The 13,995-nt window shown below is 38.1% G+C and overlaps 1 protein-coding gene across 1 annotated transcript in view; it reads right to left on the reverse strand.

Moving 5' to 3' along the window:
• Positions 1 to 4,046: 4,046 nt before the first annotated feature.
• STAT4 (signal transducer and activator of transcription 4) overlaps positions 4,047 to 13,995 on the reverse strand; it is a 121,670-nt gene continuing 111,721 nt past the window's right edge. The window contains exons 17-24 of the mRNA XM_056111799.1: positions 12,522 to 12,657; positions 10,111 to 10,160; positions 9,805 to 9,899; positions 9,355 to 9,491; positions 8,808 to 8,999; positions 6,698 to 6,764; positions 5,475 to 5,583; positions 4,047 to 4,283 (exon numbers count right to left, since the gene is read on the reverse strand). Coding sequence (XP_055967774.1) covers positions 4,257 to 4,283; positions 5,475 to 5,583; positions 6,698 to 6,764; positions 8,808 to 8,999; positions 9,355 to 9,491; positions 9,805 to 9,899; positions 10,111 to 10,160; positions 12,522 to 12,657 — 813 coding nt within the window. The 3' untranslated portion in view covers positions 4,047 to 4,256. The remainder of the gene's footprint in view (positions 4,284 to 5,474; positions 5,584 to 6,697; positions 6,765 to 8,807; positions 9,000 to 9,354; positions 9,492 to 9,804; positions 9,900 to 10,110; positions 10,161 to 12,521; positions 12,658 to 13,995) is intronic.

Here is a 13,995-nt window from a genome sequence, read left to right on the forward strand (position 1 = left end):
GCTGGTTGCACACTTACAAATTCCCTGGTTGGTACAAGTGAGAGTCCAGCTCTAGAAACCATGGAGCATTGAATGCTTAATCAGAGAAAAACTTAGATATGATAAAGAAAGAAGTGTCACCCCACCCCCACCCCCAGCTTTAAAACCATGGCCGGCCGGAGCAATAGTGCAGTGGGTTAGGCATTTGCCTTGCATGAGGTCCACCCAAGTTCCATCCTTGGCATCCCATATGATTCCCTGAGCACTACCCGGATCACTGGGGTTGACCCAAAAAGAAACAAAACAAAAACTCTTCAAACAGGCACAGGGTTTGATAGACCAGAGAAAGATCCATATGCTAGAGCTAGGAGTTAGCTCCCTGGCATGCCATGAGTAACCCAAATATTCAAATAAGTAAAAATCTCCGTGGGCTTCCTATACTGCTTGAAATAAAATCCAGAGTCTTCCATTTATCCTGTATAAAAGTGTCCAACCTTTTCACATCTGCACGGGGCCTACTTACGGTCCTCATCTGGCTGTTATAACTAAGGTGGGTTTTTATCCTTTTTATACCTGCAGTGGGCATTGGTCCACGGACAGCGGCTGAAATCCACTGCTGTGGTACTCTACGTGCCTTAGTCTTGCCTCTTTCATGTCCGCTCTGGCTTCACTAAACTCCCCTTGGCATTTCAGTTGCTTAGATTGCCCTGCTTTTGCTTGCCTATATCTGTATTCTGTTGGGACACTCTTTTCCAGACTATATCCATGTAATGTAGGTCTCAGCTCAAATAACTCAGAACATTTATTGACTACTTCTTCCAATTCCCTTTTCATAGTGCATTTTTCATATTACTTAATTCTGGCCATTTGCATTATCATTTATTACCTTGTGTGCTTCACTTCACAGCTTGAGGCATACCCTGTCCCAACTTGGTTCCACAAAACTAAATAACCCTGAAGTCCAAAATATATGTATATATCACCTTTTCTCTCTGCTACAGATCTACAACGGAACACTTGTGCTACCCTGGGGGAGAACTGAGAAAAACGGACAAGCCAAATTGCCTTCTGTATCTTGTGCTCTCATGGGAAAGCTTTGATTGAGAAAGGTGATGCCTGATGTAGTCTCAAACATATTGATCAGCTGAGATCAGGAATCCAACTTCGATTGAATACATTGACCAATACTGGGATCAGTTCATTCAACCTCAGATCTCAGCACTGACTGAGCTTAGCTAGAATTGAGGGAGTGAAAAAAATTATGACACAGTGATTCAATAAATATAAAAATAGGTTATGAAATTTTTTCTTTCTTTGGTTTTGGGTCACACCCAGTTGTGTCCAGGGTTTACTGTTCTCAGGGATCAATCCTTGTGGGGGCTTCTGGAGACCATATGGGGTACTGGGAATCAAACCTGGACTGTCCATATGCAATGCAAGCACCTCACCCACTATACTATCAGGCCTCTTTCTCTCTCTCCCTTCCTTCCTCCCTACCTTCATTTCCTCTTTTTCTTTTCTTTCTCTCTCTTGGTGGTTCCCAGTACTCCTGGCTTTCTGCTCTGGTGATGGTGATGCAGGACTGTGGCTGATTCTGGACTTTCTGCATGCAAATCTTGCACTGTGGCCTGTTAGAACTTTCTCACCAGCACCCATATTCCTCTTTAAAGAACCTAAGTAAAAACACCACTTCTTCTTCCAGACTGTCTCTGCCCTAGGTGGTCTCTAAGTTCTTCCCATCCAGCAGTCAGTGAGCTTAGAGAATATCAAGCCTAATGTAAGAGTTTTTACATTAGAATTTCATCAGGGGCAGGGGTAGTAAAGACTGTGAATGTAATGAAGCAGAATTAAAGGGGTGAATTTCAGGGACATAATTAATCTGTGAGTGGTGGTGGATGCCTGGGATATCTTGTACACATGAGATAAAGGGAAGTTAGGGATGCTAATAAATGTACAATTAAATAGCATTTCAGTGTTTAAAGTTGAGAGGTGAAATACAGAGGAAGTTGTGTGTTACTTGAGCAATGATGTATGTAATGGGTTTGAAGTATAACACTGTTCCATAGTTTTAGATTTTGGTAATTCTATTGAATCTTTACAAAGTATAAAGGAAAGAAAAAATTATCTTCTATGTGTTCAAATACTAAATCATTAGCAAATATTTATTAAGAACCATATTGTGTAGCTTTTAGAGCTTCAGCTGTGAGTAAAGTTATTTTGTTCCTGTATATGCAGAGCTTGCTTAAAGCAAACAAATGAAGAATGAGGAAAAAATGCTATTTACATTTACATGATGATAAACACTGTGTTGGGAAGTCTAGAGAAATTAGGGTGCTATGTGACCTAAGCCAAACTGTGTGTGTGTGTTTGGGGTGTGTGTGCATGTGTGATGACTCTCAAGAATGTAAAAGATATGTGAATATCATCAGGTGAGAGGGTACATAAGGATGGGATATAGAATTAAGAGGCTACTGAAAAGGGAGGTAAGATCAAGGTTGGGCCATAACAGAAACTGAAAGCAGTTCAGTATTCTTGTGTGTGCATATTTTGGGGGATGAGAAACCATTGCTGGGAGGTCTGAGTTAAAGACTAAGCAGATAATAAATAATATGTGGTCCTATTAAGAATCATGGTGTGCATCCAGAGGTAAGTGTGTGTGTGCTATGGCAGTCTGAGACAACCTGTGAACTCTTAAAAAATAAAATTTTTAGTTGATACAGATACAAAAATACTAAGCCAACTTTGTTACATAATAATATAAATACTTTATTAGCAGCATTGAATAGTGTCTAAGAATAGTTTCAGTGAATCAATTTCAAAATTGTGCTTGGTTCAGGTGTAGAGCTTAACTTTATGAGAATAATCTAGAATCCAGTTGAGCGTATGTGGATATGTGGATGGGTATAAAAGATGAGATTATTAGGATTACATATCACTAATGGGGAAATTGTTTTTCTCTTTGAGATTTTTACTATAATATATTAATCGGCCTCTGCATCCTTGACTTTCCTGGAGAATAGAAAATTGGTGCAATAAATTAGAAAACAGTCTATCAGAGGGCCAGACATCTCTGGTTCTGCATTTAAGATTCACCAAGGTTATCAGCCTGAGGATTTTGCTAAAGCTGGTCATGGCAGATGTCTGCATGTGGTGACTTCTTGCTTGTAATAGCTGCTCCCCAAGGGGCCTGGGAGATAGAGCTTTTCAGGTGTTGGACACAAGGAAATTCCAGGCTAACATTAAAGTAGTAGCTGTGCAATGACATCACATTTTCATTGCCTTATCCATCCCAGAATCCAGTCCTGAGATAGGTAACGCAAGGATCAAAACAGATGTTCAGTGCTCATAGACATGTGTTGACACCAGTAAATATTTTTTCTAGAGAAAGCTGAGAACTTCTCAGCTTAAAAATTATTCCTACATCCATGGAACAAGAGACTATCAGAGCTAGAAAGGACCATAAGGACCTAACTTATTCATCCCTTTCTAGAGATGAAGATGCCATTTTCGTCTTAAACCATTCACCCAAGGTCAATGTTGAAATTCTCTTTCCAGTCTTCATTTCAAGAGATTTTTTAGCCATGCATCTGCTTTCATTGCAATTTGCCCATGCTACCACCAGATATAATTCTGGATCCCTTCCAATAATAAGATCTATGTTTTGACCTGTGGTATCTGTAACTATGAAGCCCTAATTGGAGCAAAGTTGAAATGGCAATAAAGAGACTTCATAATTCTCCCTCCACCTTCACACCAGAGCTCCTGTGGATTGCTGCTGCTATGCAGTACAGTATCGTTATTTCCATTTTGTATCTAGAATGATAACTATTACCTGATAAATCTCAGGTCATTGATTTATTTGATATTTCCCTCATGTATTCCTCGTGGATTTCGGGTAATGTAGGTAAGACTTGTTATTCCTGACTTATTCTGAAATCATAACACTTAAACCTTCTAAAGTCAAATTTATAAGTAACACTTGAGAAACAAAATCAGAAACAAAAGAAACACAGTCTTTTTGTTAATATTATATTAATACTATATTAAAGTGTCTCATCTTCCAAGTTCATCTGAAGATATGGTTTTTAGAATTATAATTCTAAATTCAAATTTTAGAATTACAGTCCTTTGGTAGAGGGATGTTATACCTGAGATTGGAGAGCTTTAGGCTTCAACTATTTCCTGAAAACTGCTACAAACAAAACTGAAGATGTTGGCAAAGATCACACTTTTAATTAACTTGCATCCTTTTATATGAATGTCAAAAGTTTGTTCTGTCATTCATCAGAATATGGAGACTGCATCTAAAATTGAAAAATAAAATAACCTCTGAGTTAACTATTATTTTGAAAGTAAGTCACAATCTATTATATGTACATTGTCTTGCTGCTAAATACTCCACCATCCCTCTACCAATTAACTACTGAATATTCACAAAAGTAATTGGAGTTGATCCCTTTAAATAAAAATGTATCTTTTAAGTAGTTTTAAGAAAGGGTATTTATTCAACCACACATGTAGTGAGGAGCACTGAATGCAAAATATAGGAAAAGTTGTTTTATTTACAAACAATTAATATTGGTGTAAGATTTCAAGGAAGAGCTAAATTTTCCTTCCCTGAGAATTTTCAAGATAAGGAGTTCAAAACACTTTTTTTTATGGTTAGATTCAAATCTCTTGGGTTCAGAATACCAACCACTATTCTCTTATATGTTCATTTTCACTTAATGGAATAGTTTACAACTTCTGTTTTGGGTCTACACCCTGAAGTGTTCAGGGCTTGCTCCTGGCTCTTCACTAGGATCACTCCTAGAGGGGTTTGGGGGACCAAATGTAGTGCACGGGATGGAATCTGGGCCAGACACATGCAAGGCATGTACCTTCCCATTATATTTTCTCTCTGGACCCATCTTTGATAGTTTTGGGACGAACAGTACAGTTAGGTTGCATCCCAAATCATTTAAGATTATGACTCAATTCTCCAAAAAGTATTGTGCTACTAATGATTATTATTCACATACTACATTGAATAGATTCTTGGCAAAGTAGCAATCAAGACAAATTGGAATTTGTGGTGCTTGAATTGCTGAAAGAAATTTTTTTTCCTTTTTTTATAACTGAAAGAAATATTAAACAAAGCTTATACATGTTGACTAATATGTTGTGTCTGCTAAAGCAGTAGGAAGTTGTGGGGTTAATAGTAGATGCAGAACAAAAAGTTTTTGAATTAGGGGTATAAGAACATTTTGCTCTCTGGTGGCTTTTGATGAATGGAATGAAGTTAAATCAGTTCAAATAGGAGAGGGTGCCTGCTGTTGATATCTATAATCCACGTTGATGTCAGAAACACACTTTTTGTGTTATGCTCGTGAATTTACTTTATCAACAGTATATTTCTCACTGCCCAAGCAGAACTTTGGCCCCTTTAATTCACACACTACCTTTGCTTTCTTAGAAATACCCTTGACCCGCAATGAAAAAGACTGAGAACATACTGCATTTTCAATTGTGGTGGGACTCAGATTTTCTCTCAGCACTGCATATACACTTGGAGACATAGGCAAAAGGTCACATGGAGAATGTGGCTCAGTTGAATCACTTCGGCTTAAAGAGATAACAAGGTAAATATTGAAATGGATTAAAAGATAATAGCTTGTGGTGACTTACTGTGTCAGGAACTCATTTCTAGGGCTTCATCTATTTGTGAGGTTGAAAATCCCAGATCCTCATCAGCTATTAGATCTTTCAGACTATTATGGAACATGTGGCATTTAAAGAGCAAATTGATAATTCCAGTCATGAGAGACTGTGGTGCATCCACAATGCTAAGGAACAGGCATTTTTTTTTTTTTGCTCTGCTTACAAGGTTTACATTTTATTATTTTTATTTATTTATTTAATTTGGCTTTTTTGGTCACATCTAGCAATGCTCAGGGATTACTCCTGGCTTTGCACTCAGGAATTACTCCTGGCAGTGCTCAGGGGACCATCGGGGATGCTGGGAATTGAGCCCGGGTCAATTGTATGCAACCTACCTGCTGCATTATCACTCCAGCCCCAAGGTTTACATTTTATTTATTTTTTATTTTATTTTATTTTGATTTTTTATTAATGAAATAGTATGAGGTACAGTTGTAGACTTACAAACTTTCATGCTTGGGTTTCAGTTATACAATGATCGAGTACCCATTCCTTCACCAGTGCCCATTCTCCACCACCAATGAAACCAGTAGCCCTCCCACCCCCTACCCCATCCCCTCCCACCCCGTCCCTCCTCTGTGGTAGGGCATTCCCTTTTGCTCTCTCTTTCCTTTAGGGTATTGTGGTTTGCAATAGAGGTATTGAGTGGCCATCATGTTTGGTCTATAGTCTACTTTCAGCATGCATCTTGAATCCCAAGAGAATCTTCCAAACACCCTTTACTTGTTTGGTGTTCCCTTCTTTATCTAAGCTGCCTTTCCCCCCAGCATCTGCTGCTGGCTTCCAAGTCATGGAGCAGACCTCATGGTGCTTATCTCAGCTATTCTTGGGTGTTTATCTTCCATTCTGTTACTTTATAAGGAACAGGTCTTTTGTATTAAAGAAAATGCACATTGAGCACTAAAACGCTTTATTTCCAGTTGTATGCATTTTCTCTATCATTAAATTTTTGTAGACAAAACCATTAAAGAGCTTTTTAAAAATGCGATGTTATTTACATGTAACTAAGATTACTCACATTGTGGAGATGGGGATAAAAACTGAAGGAACATAACCTTTGTCTCCCCTTTCTGTTGGTCTTGAAACTGAAAAAGAAAGGCACAATGTTGGGGGGGGGGGGAAATGTTATGGCTGTTACCGATAAGATTAGAAAGACATGTCTAGAAAAGTATGTCATGCAAAAAAAAAGATAATACAAATGTTTAATAGTTCATAAAAATTTTAGTCGAATAAATGAATAAACATGTTTTCTTTTACATTTTGTGCTTATTTAGTAATATTTTAAATATTACTAAATATTTAGATAACACTAAATTAGAGTTTCTTAGCAAGTGCCCCAGTGTGACCATCTTGTGCATATCTACTAATATTTTGGATAAGCACAGATATGCAAGAGGAGAAAACAAATCCCTTGGCAGGCCTAATCTGACTTTAGATATTAGTATCTCTAAAATGCATGAGAAAAAATGGGAATTGACTATATTTTCTACCTTACATGATGAACTTAATTTTCATTATAAGAACTCATTTGTTCCTGTATTGGGGAATTTATTGTAACTCAATTCTTTTTATTAAAACTGATGCCCATGATCTTATGATTATGTAAATGGTTGAAGCACAGATATCACACCACTAAAAGTACCACTGCTCTGTGCTCCTGGTAATGTGCCACTCTCACTTTGGGGATGCTCCCCACGTTTTTCTATGGGATCTGTGCTTGGTCCAGCTGTAATTTGGAGTAATGGTAATTTTTCCATTCTCATTGGCTACATTGACATTTGTTATTTCATTTGCTTATATGTAATGACATTTAAAAGCCACAATTTCTATGTTCGTTATATGGTACCTTTTAAAAGTGTGGCCCTAAAAATGCATAGTTTTCATATGATGCCGAATAAACTAAAAAAAAAAGCCACATTTCCCTCTCTTTATTCTTTTTATTGGTTTCAAAGCGGGGATGAAGAAAGGGATCCAGGTCACCATCCATGAGTCACCTTGTATGAAACCACAGGAAGGTGCTCTTGGATTTAGTTCTACGGTTCAAGATTTCCACGGATTGTATCCATCTCTTATTAGGTAAAGAGAATGGTGAACTTTCATTAAGTGATATAGCTAATTTTATTATTTTCTTTCACATCTCCAAGAAAGATTAACCAGGCGCCTATTCTGGCCAGGTAATGTTTAGGCCCACAGGCTATATACTTCAGAAAATTAGGCATGTCAGGACTTGACCGTAGGAAGCCAGAAGGGAGGGCTCAGATCTCTAGCTCTTGCCCCAACCAATGAATAACAGTCTCTGAGTTATGAAGCTGCAATATGGCACATAAATAAATGATTTAAAACATATCATTCCTAGCTGGAGATGTAATTTAGTAGCACAGTACATGCTTTTACATGCACCAAGTCCTGCAATGCTTGACACCAAAAAAAAAAAAAAGAAAAAAGAAAAGAAAGGCCAGAGAGATAGCTCAAGTGGTAGAGCACATGCCTAGCATGTTCAGACTGGAGTTCGGTCCCCAGCACTGCAAAGCCCCTGGAGCAATGCCGGGCGAGGCCCTGGTGACTCCCAAGGACTACATTGCCTGGTCAGCTCACGGAACATCAGGCCTGTGTCACCTGGCTGAGCTTCTCTGGGGATGGAGTACGCAGTCTGATGGGTAGGGCCCCTAAAATAATTTAAAAAAAAAAAAAAGAAAAAAAAAGGAAAAAAGAAGGAAGAAAAAAGAAAATATAAATCCTGAATGTCTTTTGTAAAAAATAGACTCACATAACTTTTAAGAGTTTTCTAGTCTTCCCCTCACCCCCTTACTTTCCCCCCGCCTTAGTCAACTGAAGCTGTCAGCCCTCCTCTTTATAAAGTGGAACCCCTGGAGAAGTGAGATGCCACAACTATGGTGAAGTCTGGCCCCTATACTGGTCACTAATTACTGTGTAAGGAGGACAACCGGGAGGCCCTTTGCAGGAACTGCCCATGTACCTCTTCATTCCTAAGGCTTTCACTTCTGCAAGGCCCTTAGGTCCTACACCCATCCAAAGTAAACGTGAAAAGAGCAACTTCAGTTAACTTTCCTCCAAACTATTGTTATTTTTTCAAAATATCAAGAGAATGGGTAAATAAAAGCACTAACCTTCACAGGGCTGGGAGCTGTAGTGTTTACCAAAGGCCTTGTCTTTGGGAATGTCAGGATATAGGTACTTCAGAGGGTTTTCAGGAATGTTTCCAGACATTATAACTTTGTAATCTCGAAGAATGTCAGCAAATGGCAGAGCAGACAAGCGGGCTTTATTGTAGGGTTCTACAGAGTGGAATCTTACTTCTCCTGGAAAAAAAGAGGAAGTGGGAATTACTCAGTTACTGGTAGGCATTCTTTTTGGCTATTCTTTCTGCCTACACTATCTTGGTGCTGCTGATTAGAAAATAATACAGCCATTTTCTTTTCTTTTTTACATTGAATTATAATTATTTTACACAGGCTAGACTATACATATGACCACAGATAGAGGAAGCCCACACAGACTGAGAAATTCATGATACCGTGTTCTGGGAAAACTCTTGACAGCACTCAAACCATGAATAACTGAATGGCCTACCACACACTTCTGGGTATTGGGAATACTGCTCAAATTCCGTACGTAATGCTAAATTCACATGAATAGATAGTCAAGAGCAGATACCATTTTCAGAATGATCCACCCAGGTGAAAGTTATTCCTCCAAGATGACTTTCACTGAATCGTAACAAAAAGGTTCCAGGCATTTTATCCTTTAGCAAGAGGCGTTCCTTCTCCTTACTAACAAAGCCCATGACGTACCTAAAAATAAAGCAACATAGAGTTGAATCTGATCAAAGGTCATGTTTTATTACATTTGCATTTGTTTCATTCACAAAGTGCAGACACAGTTCCTTGTGAGTATAAGTAAGTCAATAATGCCTTCTTCTTCTACAATATTCTTCTACAGGTTAAAGTAAATATCAATCCTCTATTGAAAAATAAAAGAAACTAACTATTTCCTCCAATACCCCATAGCATTGAAAATGCTTAAAAATAGGCAAAGACAAAGCAAGGAAAAAATAGCAAAATAAATATAAGAACCGAGTGAGGAAAAATACAGCCTGTAACTCACCCATCAATCCAAAGAGGAAGAATGTGTTTTTTAATTAGATCTAATATTGCTTCAAGCCATGTCCAAAAGGTAAAGGATTTACCAGGTAAGTGCTCCTAATGGAATAAGAAAATATGTTGGGCATTGATCATTTCTAATATACAAGTTCTTGTTTTCAATGAAATGTTCTCTTTAAATGAGACAACACTAAAGTTTTCTTTTTAAATAATTCAGGAAGTCCTCAAAATTTTGACTATGATATGGAGACTTGTAAAGAAATACTCATTTTAAAAATAACCTATGTGATATTTCCCTTCCCGTTTATACCTTGCAGAACTTGGCCCAGGTGAGATGTCCATCACTGTAGTTAGACTGAACTAAAAATGAAAGAAAAAAATGAGATTTTTTTATTAACCATTAGACTCTTCATTTTGGGCTTACTTTAGATCCTTCCCCACCTTCAGCACACACACACTCTTTCAAGTTTTTTTCAGGGTGGGCACAACCGGCAATGCTCAGGGGGTACTCCTGGCTCTCTGCTCAGAAATCACTCCTGGTGAGGCTTGGGAGACCATGGAGATGGAACCCAGGTCTGCCACGTGCAAGGCAAGCACCTTACCCACTATTCTATCTCTTCAGCCCTTCTTTCATGTATTTCTCAAGCACTTTTCATTTACATGGACTTAATGCTAGGGATATAAGTTTATTATCTGGTAAAGAATACTTCTCCTTTTTAGGGGTTAATTTTAGTATAAAATAGCTGGAATGCTTTATGAATTTGCATGTTATTCTTGATAAATGATAAATCTTCTCTACATTGTTCCAGTTTTACTGTACAGACTGCTGAAATTGGGGAAAAAATTCTCTTCAATGGAGGAGCTAAAGATAACTTTATAAAAGGGTGGCTGTTCAGGACCAGGCTTCCAAGAATAAGTGAGATATAAATGGTCAGATATAAATTCTTTCTCACTAGGAAGGAGGCCACCCAGTAACAAGAATAATGTAGGTCGAGGTCCAGTGCATGTGAAAGTGACTTCTGGAAGAGACCGCCAGAGCAGTCTAATGTTGCTGAATAGTCATCATAAATGAATTGATATAAATCTTAAGCAGCCAGGAGTCTTGACCACTATGATGAAAAGAGTGAAGATTTATTAGGCAAGGATACAGATACAGATACAAAGTAGTGAAAGAATGAAAAGAGATTCTCTAATTTTAAAGGAAATTATATTTAGTAAATATTGAATGGATATAGCTGGTCTCTAAAGTACATATTTATTGACTCTTTACCAAAATGTTGACTGCGTGCAAGGCAAACGCCCTACTCTCAGTGCTATAGCTCCAGCCCCATATCTATTAATACCTACAACTATGATTTGTGAATTCAATAAGGCTTTGAAAGGACATTTAGGTTAAGTAAATTTTAATAATATTCACTGAAGTCCTGATTTATTTAAATATGTATTGATGAGATAGTAGGAACAACTGGCAACTCAGCATTACTTAGAAGCTAAACTTATTCAACTCAAACATAGTCCCATTGTTGTTTAAATGCCTTTGAGAACTTACTTTAACTAGAAACACATATACGTTCATTTTCACTTTTTGGTGGTATGCCAATCTGTTCACTCTAGACTTAGAAAAATACAAATATCTCCTAAACTCTAGTAAACACTTACATTACAGTCACTACAGGCGTTCCAATGACTTATGCATCTTTAGAAAAAAGAGTCAGCCAAAATTATCATATGCAGAACTAAGTATTACTTGGTTGGCTTTAATTTTCTACTATATCTCCTGGAAAATCAGCTGCTGGGGCTCTGCTTGGGGCAGCTGAAGACCTCCGGTACCCAGTCACAGCCATGCTCAAGACCACTCTCCACACGCTTGGACGAGCCTCACACATGAAGGAAATGGAAGAGGAACCCAGGTGTACAGGACCTGGGGCTGAGATCTCCAAGTCTGCTCAGATCGGGACTGGGCCTCTTCCACCTTGATCCCCCATGTTCCAGTAGCTAGGCAGTTACACCCACCAATCGTCCCCCCAACCCCTCCAACCCCCTGTGCCGTGTAATCCCATCAATGGCCAAGATCCGGAGACTATAAAACCAAGCTCTCAGAGAACCCTGCAGGCTACCGAGAGTATCCTGCCCACACAGCAGAGTCTGACAAGCTCCCAGTAGCATATTCGATATGCCAAAATCCAGTAACAATGATGGGTCTCATTCAGAGACTCTAATGTGGCACTTGCTAAAATCTCAGGGCTAGGACGAATGGAGAGGTTACTGGTGCCTGCTTGAGGAAATCGATGAACAACGAGATGACAGTGATACAGTGATATCTCTTGGAAAATAAGTTATTTTTCCCAGTCAGGTTATTGATCTCTGTGATATTAAATAACAAGATCAAGAGTCCTTCACATCACATTCAGTGGAAATTATAAAAGAATATCCTAGAGAGTAGACCATGGAATGTGAAAAGAGGGTTTTTAAACCTAAATACTGGATCTGTAACTTGACTCTGTTATGTAATAACCATGCAGCAAACCTCCAAACTGAAGTACCATCACATAGTGTCTGTCATAAAGGACTTTTCAGAGAATTAGAGGGACTAGAGAATTTAACCATGTGCTTGGCAGTGTACAGGTACTCAGTAACATGCCTCTTATTATTAACAGTAGTATTAAAATCCTGATTCTCTAACACTTAAATACCAGGTACTCCATATCTATCAATTCTCACCTGTAAGTTTCTCTGCCAGCATGTTTAATTGCTCTGAATTAAGACCACGACCAACATATGATGAAAACTGCCAGCTTATCACTTCCAGGAGTTGACACAAAGTAGCAGATGGAGGATTGTTAAAGAAAATCAAGTTCTGAAATAGAGTTGTAATGTTGATTATATTTATGATCATATTAAAAACTATAATTCAATATGTAGGATTTCTAATTTAAACTCTTCAGGCCAAGTTAATTTAATGATAAGAATATAATCTCATTTCTCTTATGCTTTTTGAGGCTGAAATTTTTCTTTTCTGAAAGTGTTTTTTGTTCCTTCATCTAATATATATGTGATGCAGGACTCCATTTTATCTTTGAAGTAAACATTGAGCATCTCTTTAAACTTTCCCTGGATTATGAACTGTCAGCCCACACAGGAATACTTAATACCTTCTGACAAACAATTGGACAAGAAACATAAAGAAAAACTGAATTATAGAAGCACAGAGATGAGAATGGTGGTTATTAGGATTTGGAATATAGTAGAAACAATGAAGTGTTGGTTAAAGGGTACACATTTCCAGTATTAAGTGTAAGTTCTGAGGATTTAGTTATTGAAAATTTATTATATTTAATGTGTATAAATACATTTGAAAATTTCTAAGGAATAGATAGTAAATGCTCTATCACAAAGAATAATGATTGTGTGTCATAATGGCGGTTCTAAGTAATGCTATGGTGGAATCATTTTGTAAGACGTAAGTGTATCAAACCAACATGTTATGCACCTTAAACTCACACAATGGTACACGCCATTGACATCTCAACAAATCTGGAAAACTTGGACTGGTTCTCCTTTTTGAAATGTGTTAATCCTACACAAAACTGTGTCATGTCATTTAATCAGTTCACCATGAAGTGATACCAGACAAAGCATCCTATAGCAGAAAAATAGTTAAATCTCAGGCTAAGAAAGGTGATACTACAAGGAGAATTTGAGTTAGCCTGAGATTCCTATATTTTGCTTTTGGACACATCTGGAAGTGCTTAGGGCTTGCTTCTAGCTCTGTGCTCAGGGATCACTTTTGGCAGGGCTGGGGGACCGCATGGAGTTCTGGGGATCAAACCTGGATTGGCTTTGAGTAGGGCAAATGCCTGACCACCTGTACTCTCTCTCCACCCCCTGGGACTCTTGTTTTAAGAAAAACAAAACACTGTTTTCTGATTTTTCACTGGACAACAGACCTTTCTGTGTGATCAACTGCAAACAAGATTGTACTAGAAAGTGGGTTAATAACAGTGGTACTGTTCCAGATTAGTGGAAGACAAAGTTTGAAAGTCAATGAAGATATTCAAGGACGAAGGAAAGAAATGAGAAAACTGATGCAGTAAATGGGGAAGTCTGAGCTACACTGGGAAGCATGAGAAGAAACCAATGCAAGATATTTCAGAAGGATGGAATGAAGTGGCCACAAAATGGGGTGGTAGGAAGG

Source organism: Sorex fumeus, unplaced genomic scaffold, assembly GCF_029834395.1.
Source record: "Sorex fumeus unplaced genomic scaffold, SorFum_2.1 ptg000014l, whole genome shotgun sequence".
Taxonomy (NCBI): domain Eukaryota; kingdom Metazoa; phylum Chordata; class Mammalia; order Eulipotyphla; family Soricidae; genus Sorex; species Sorex fumeus.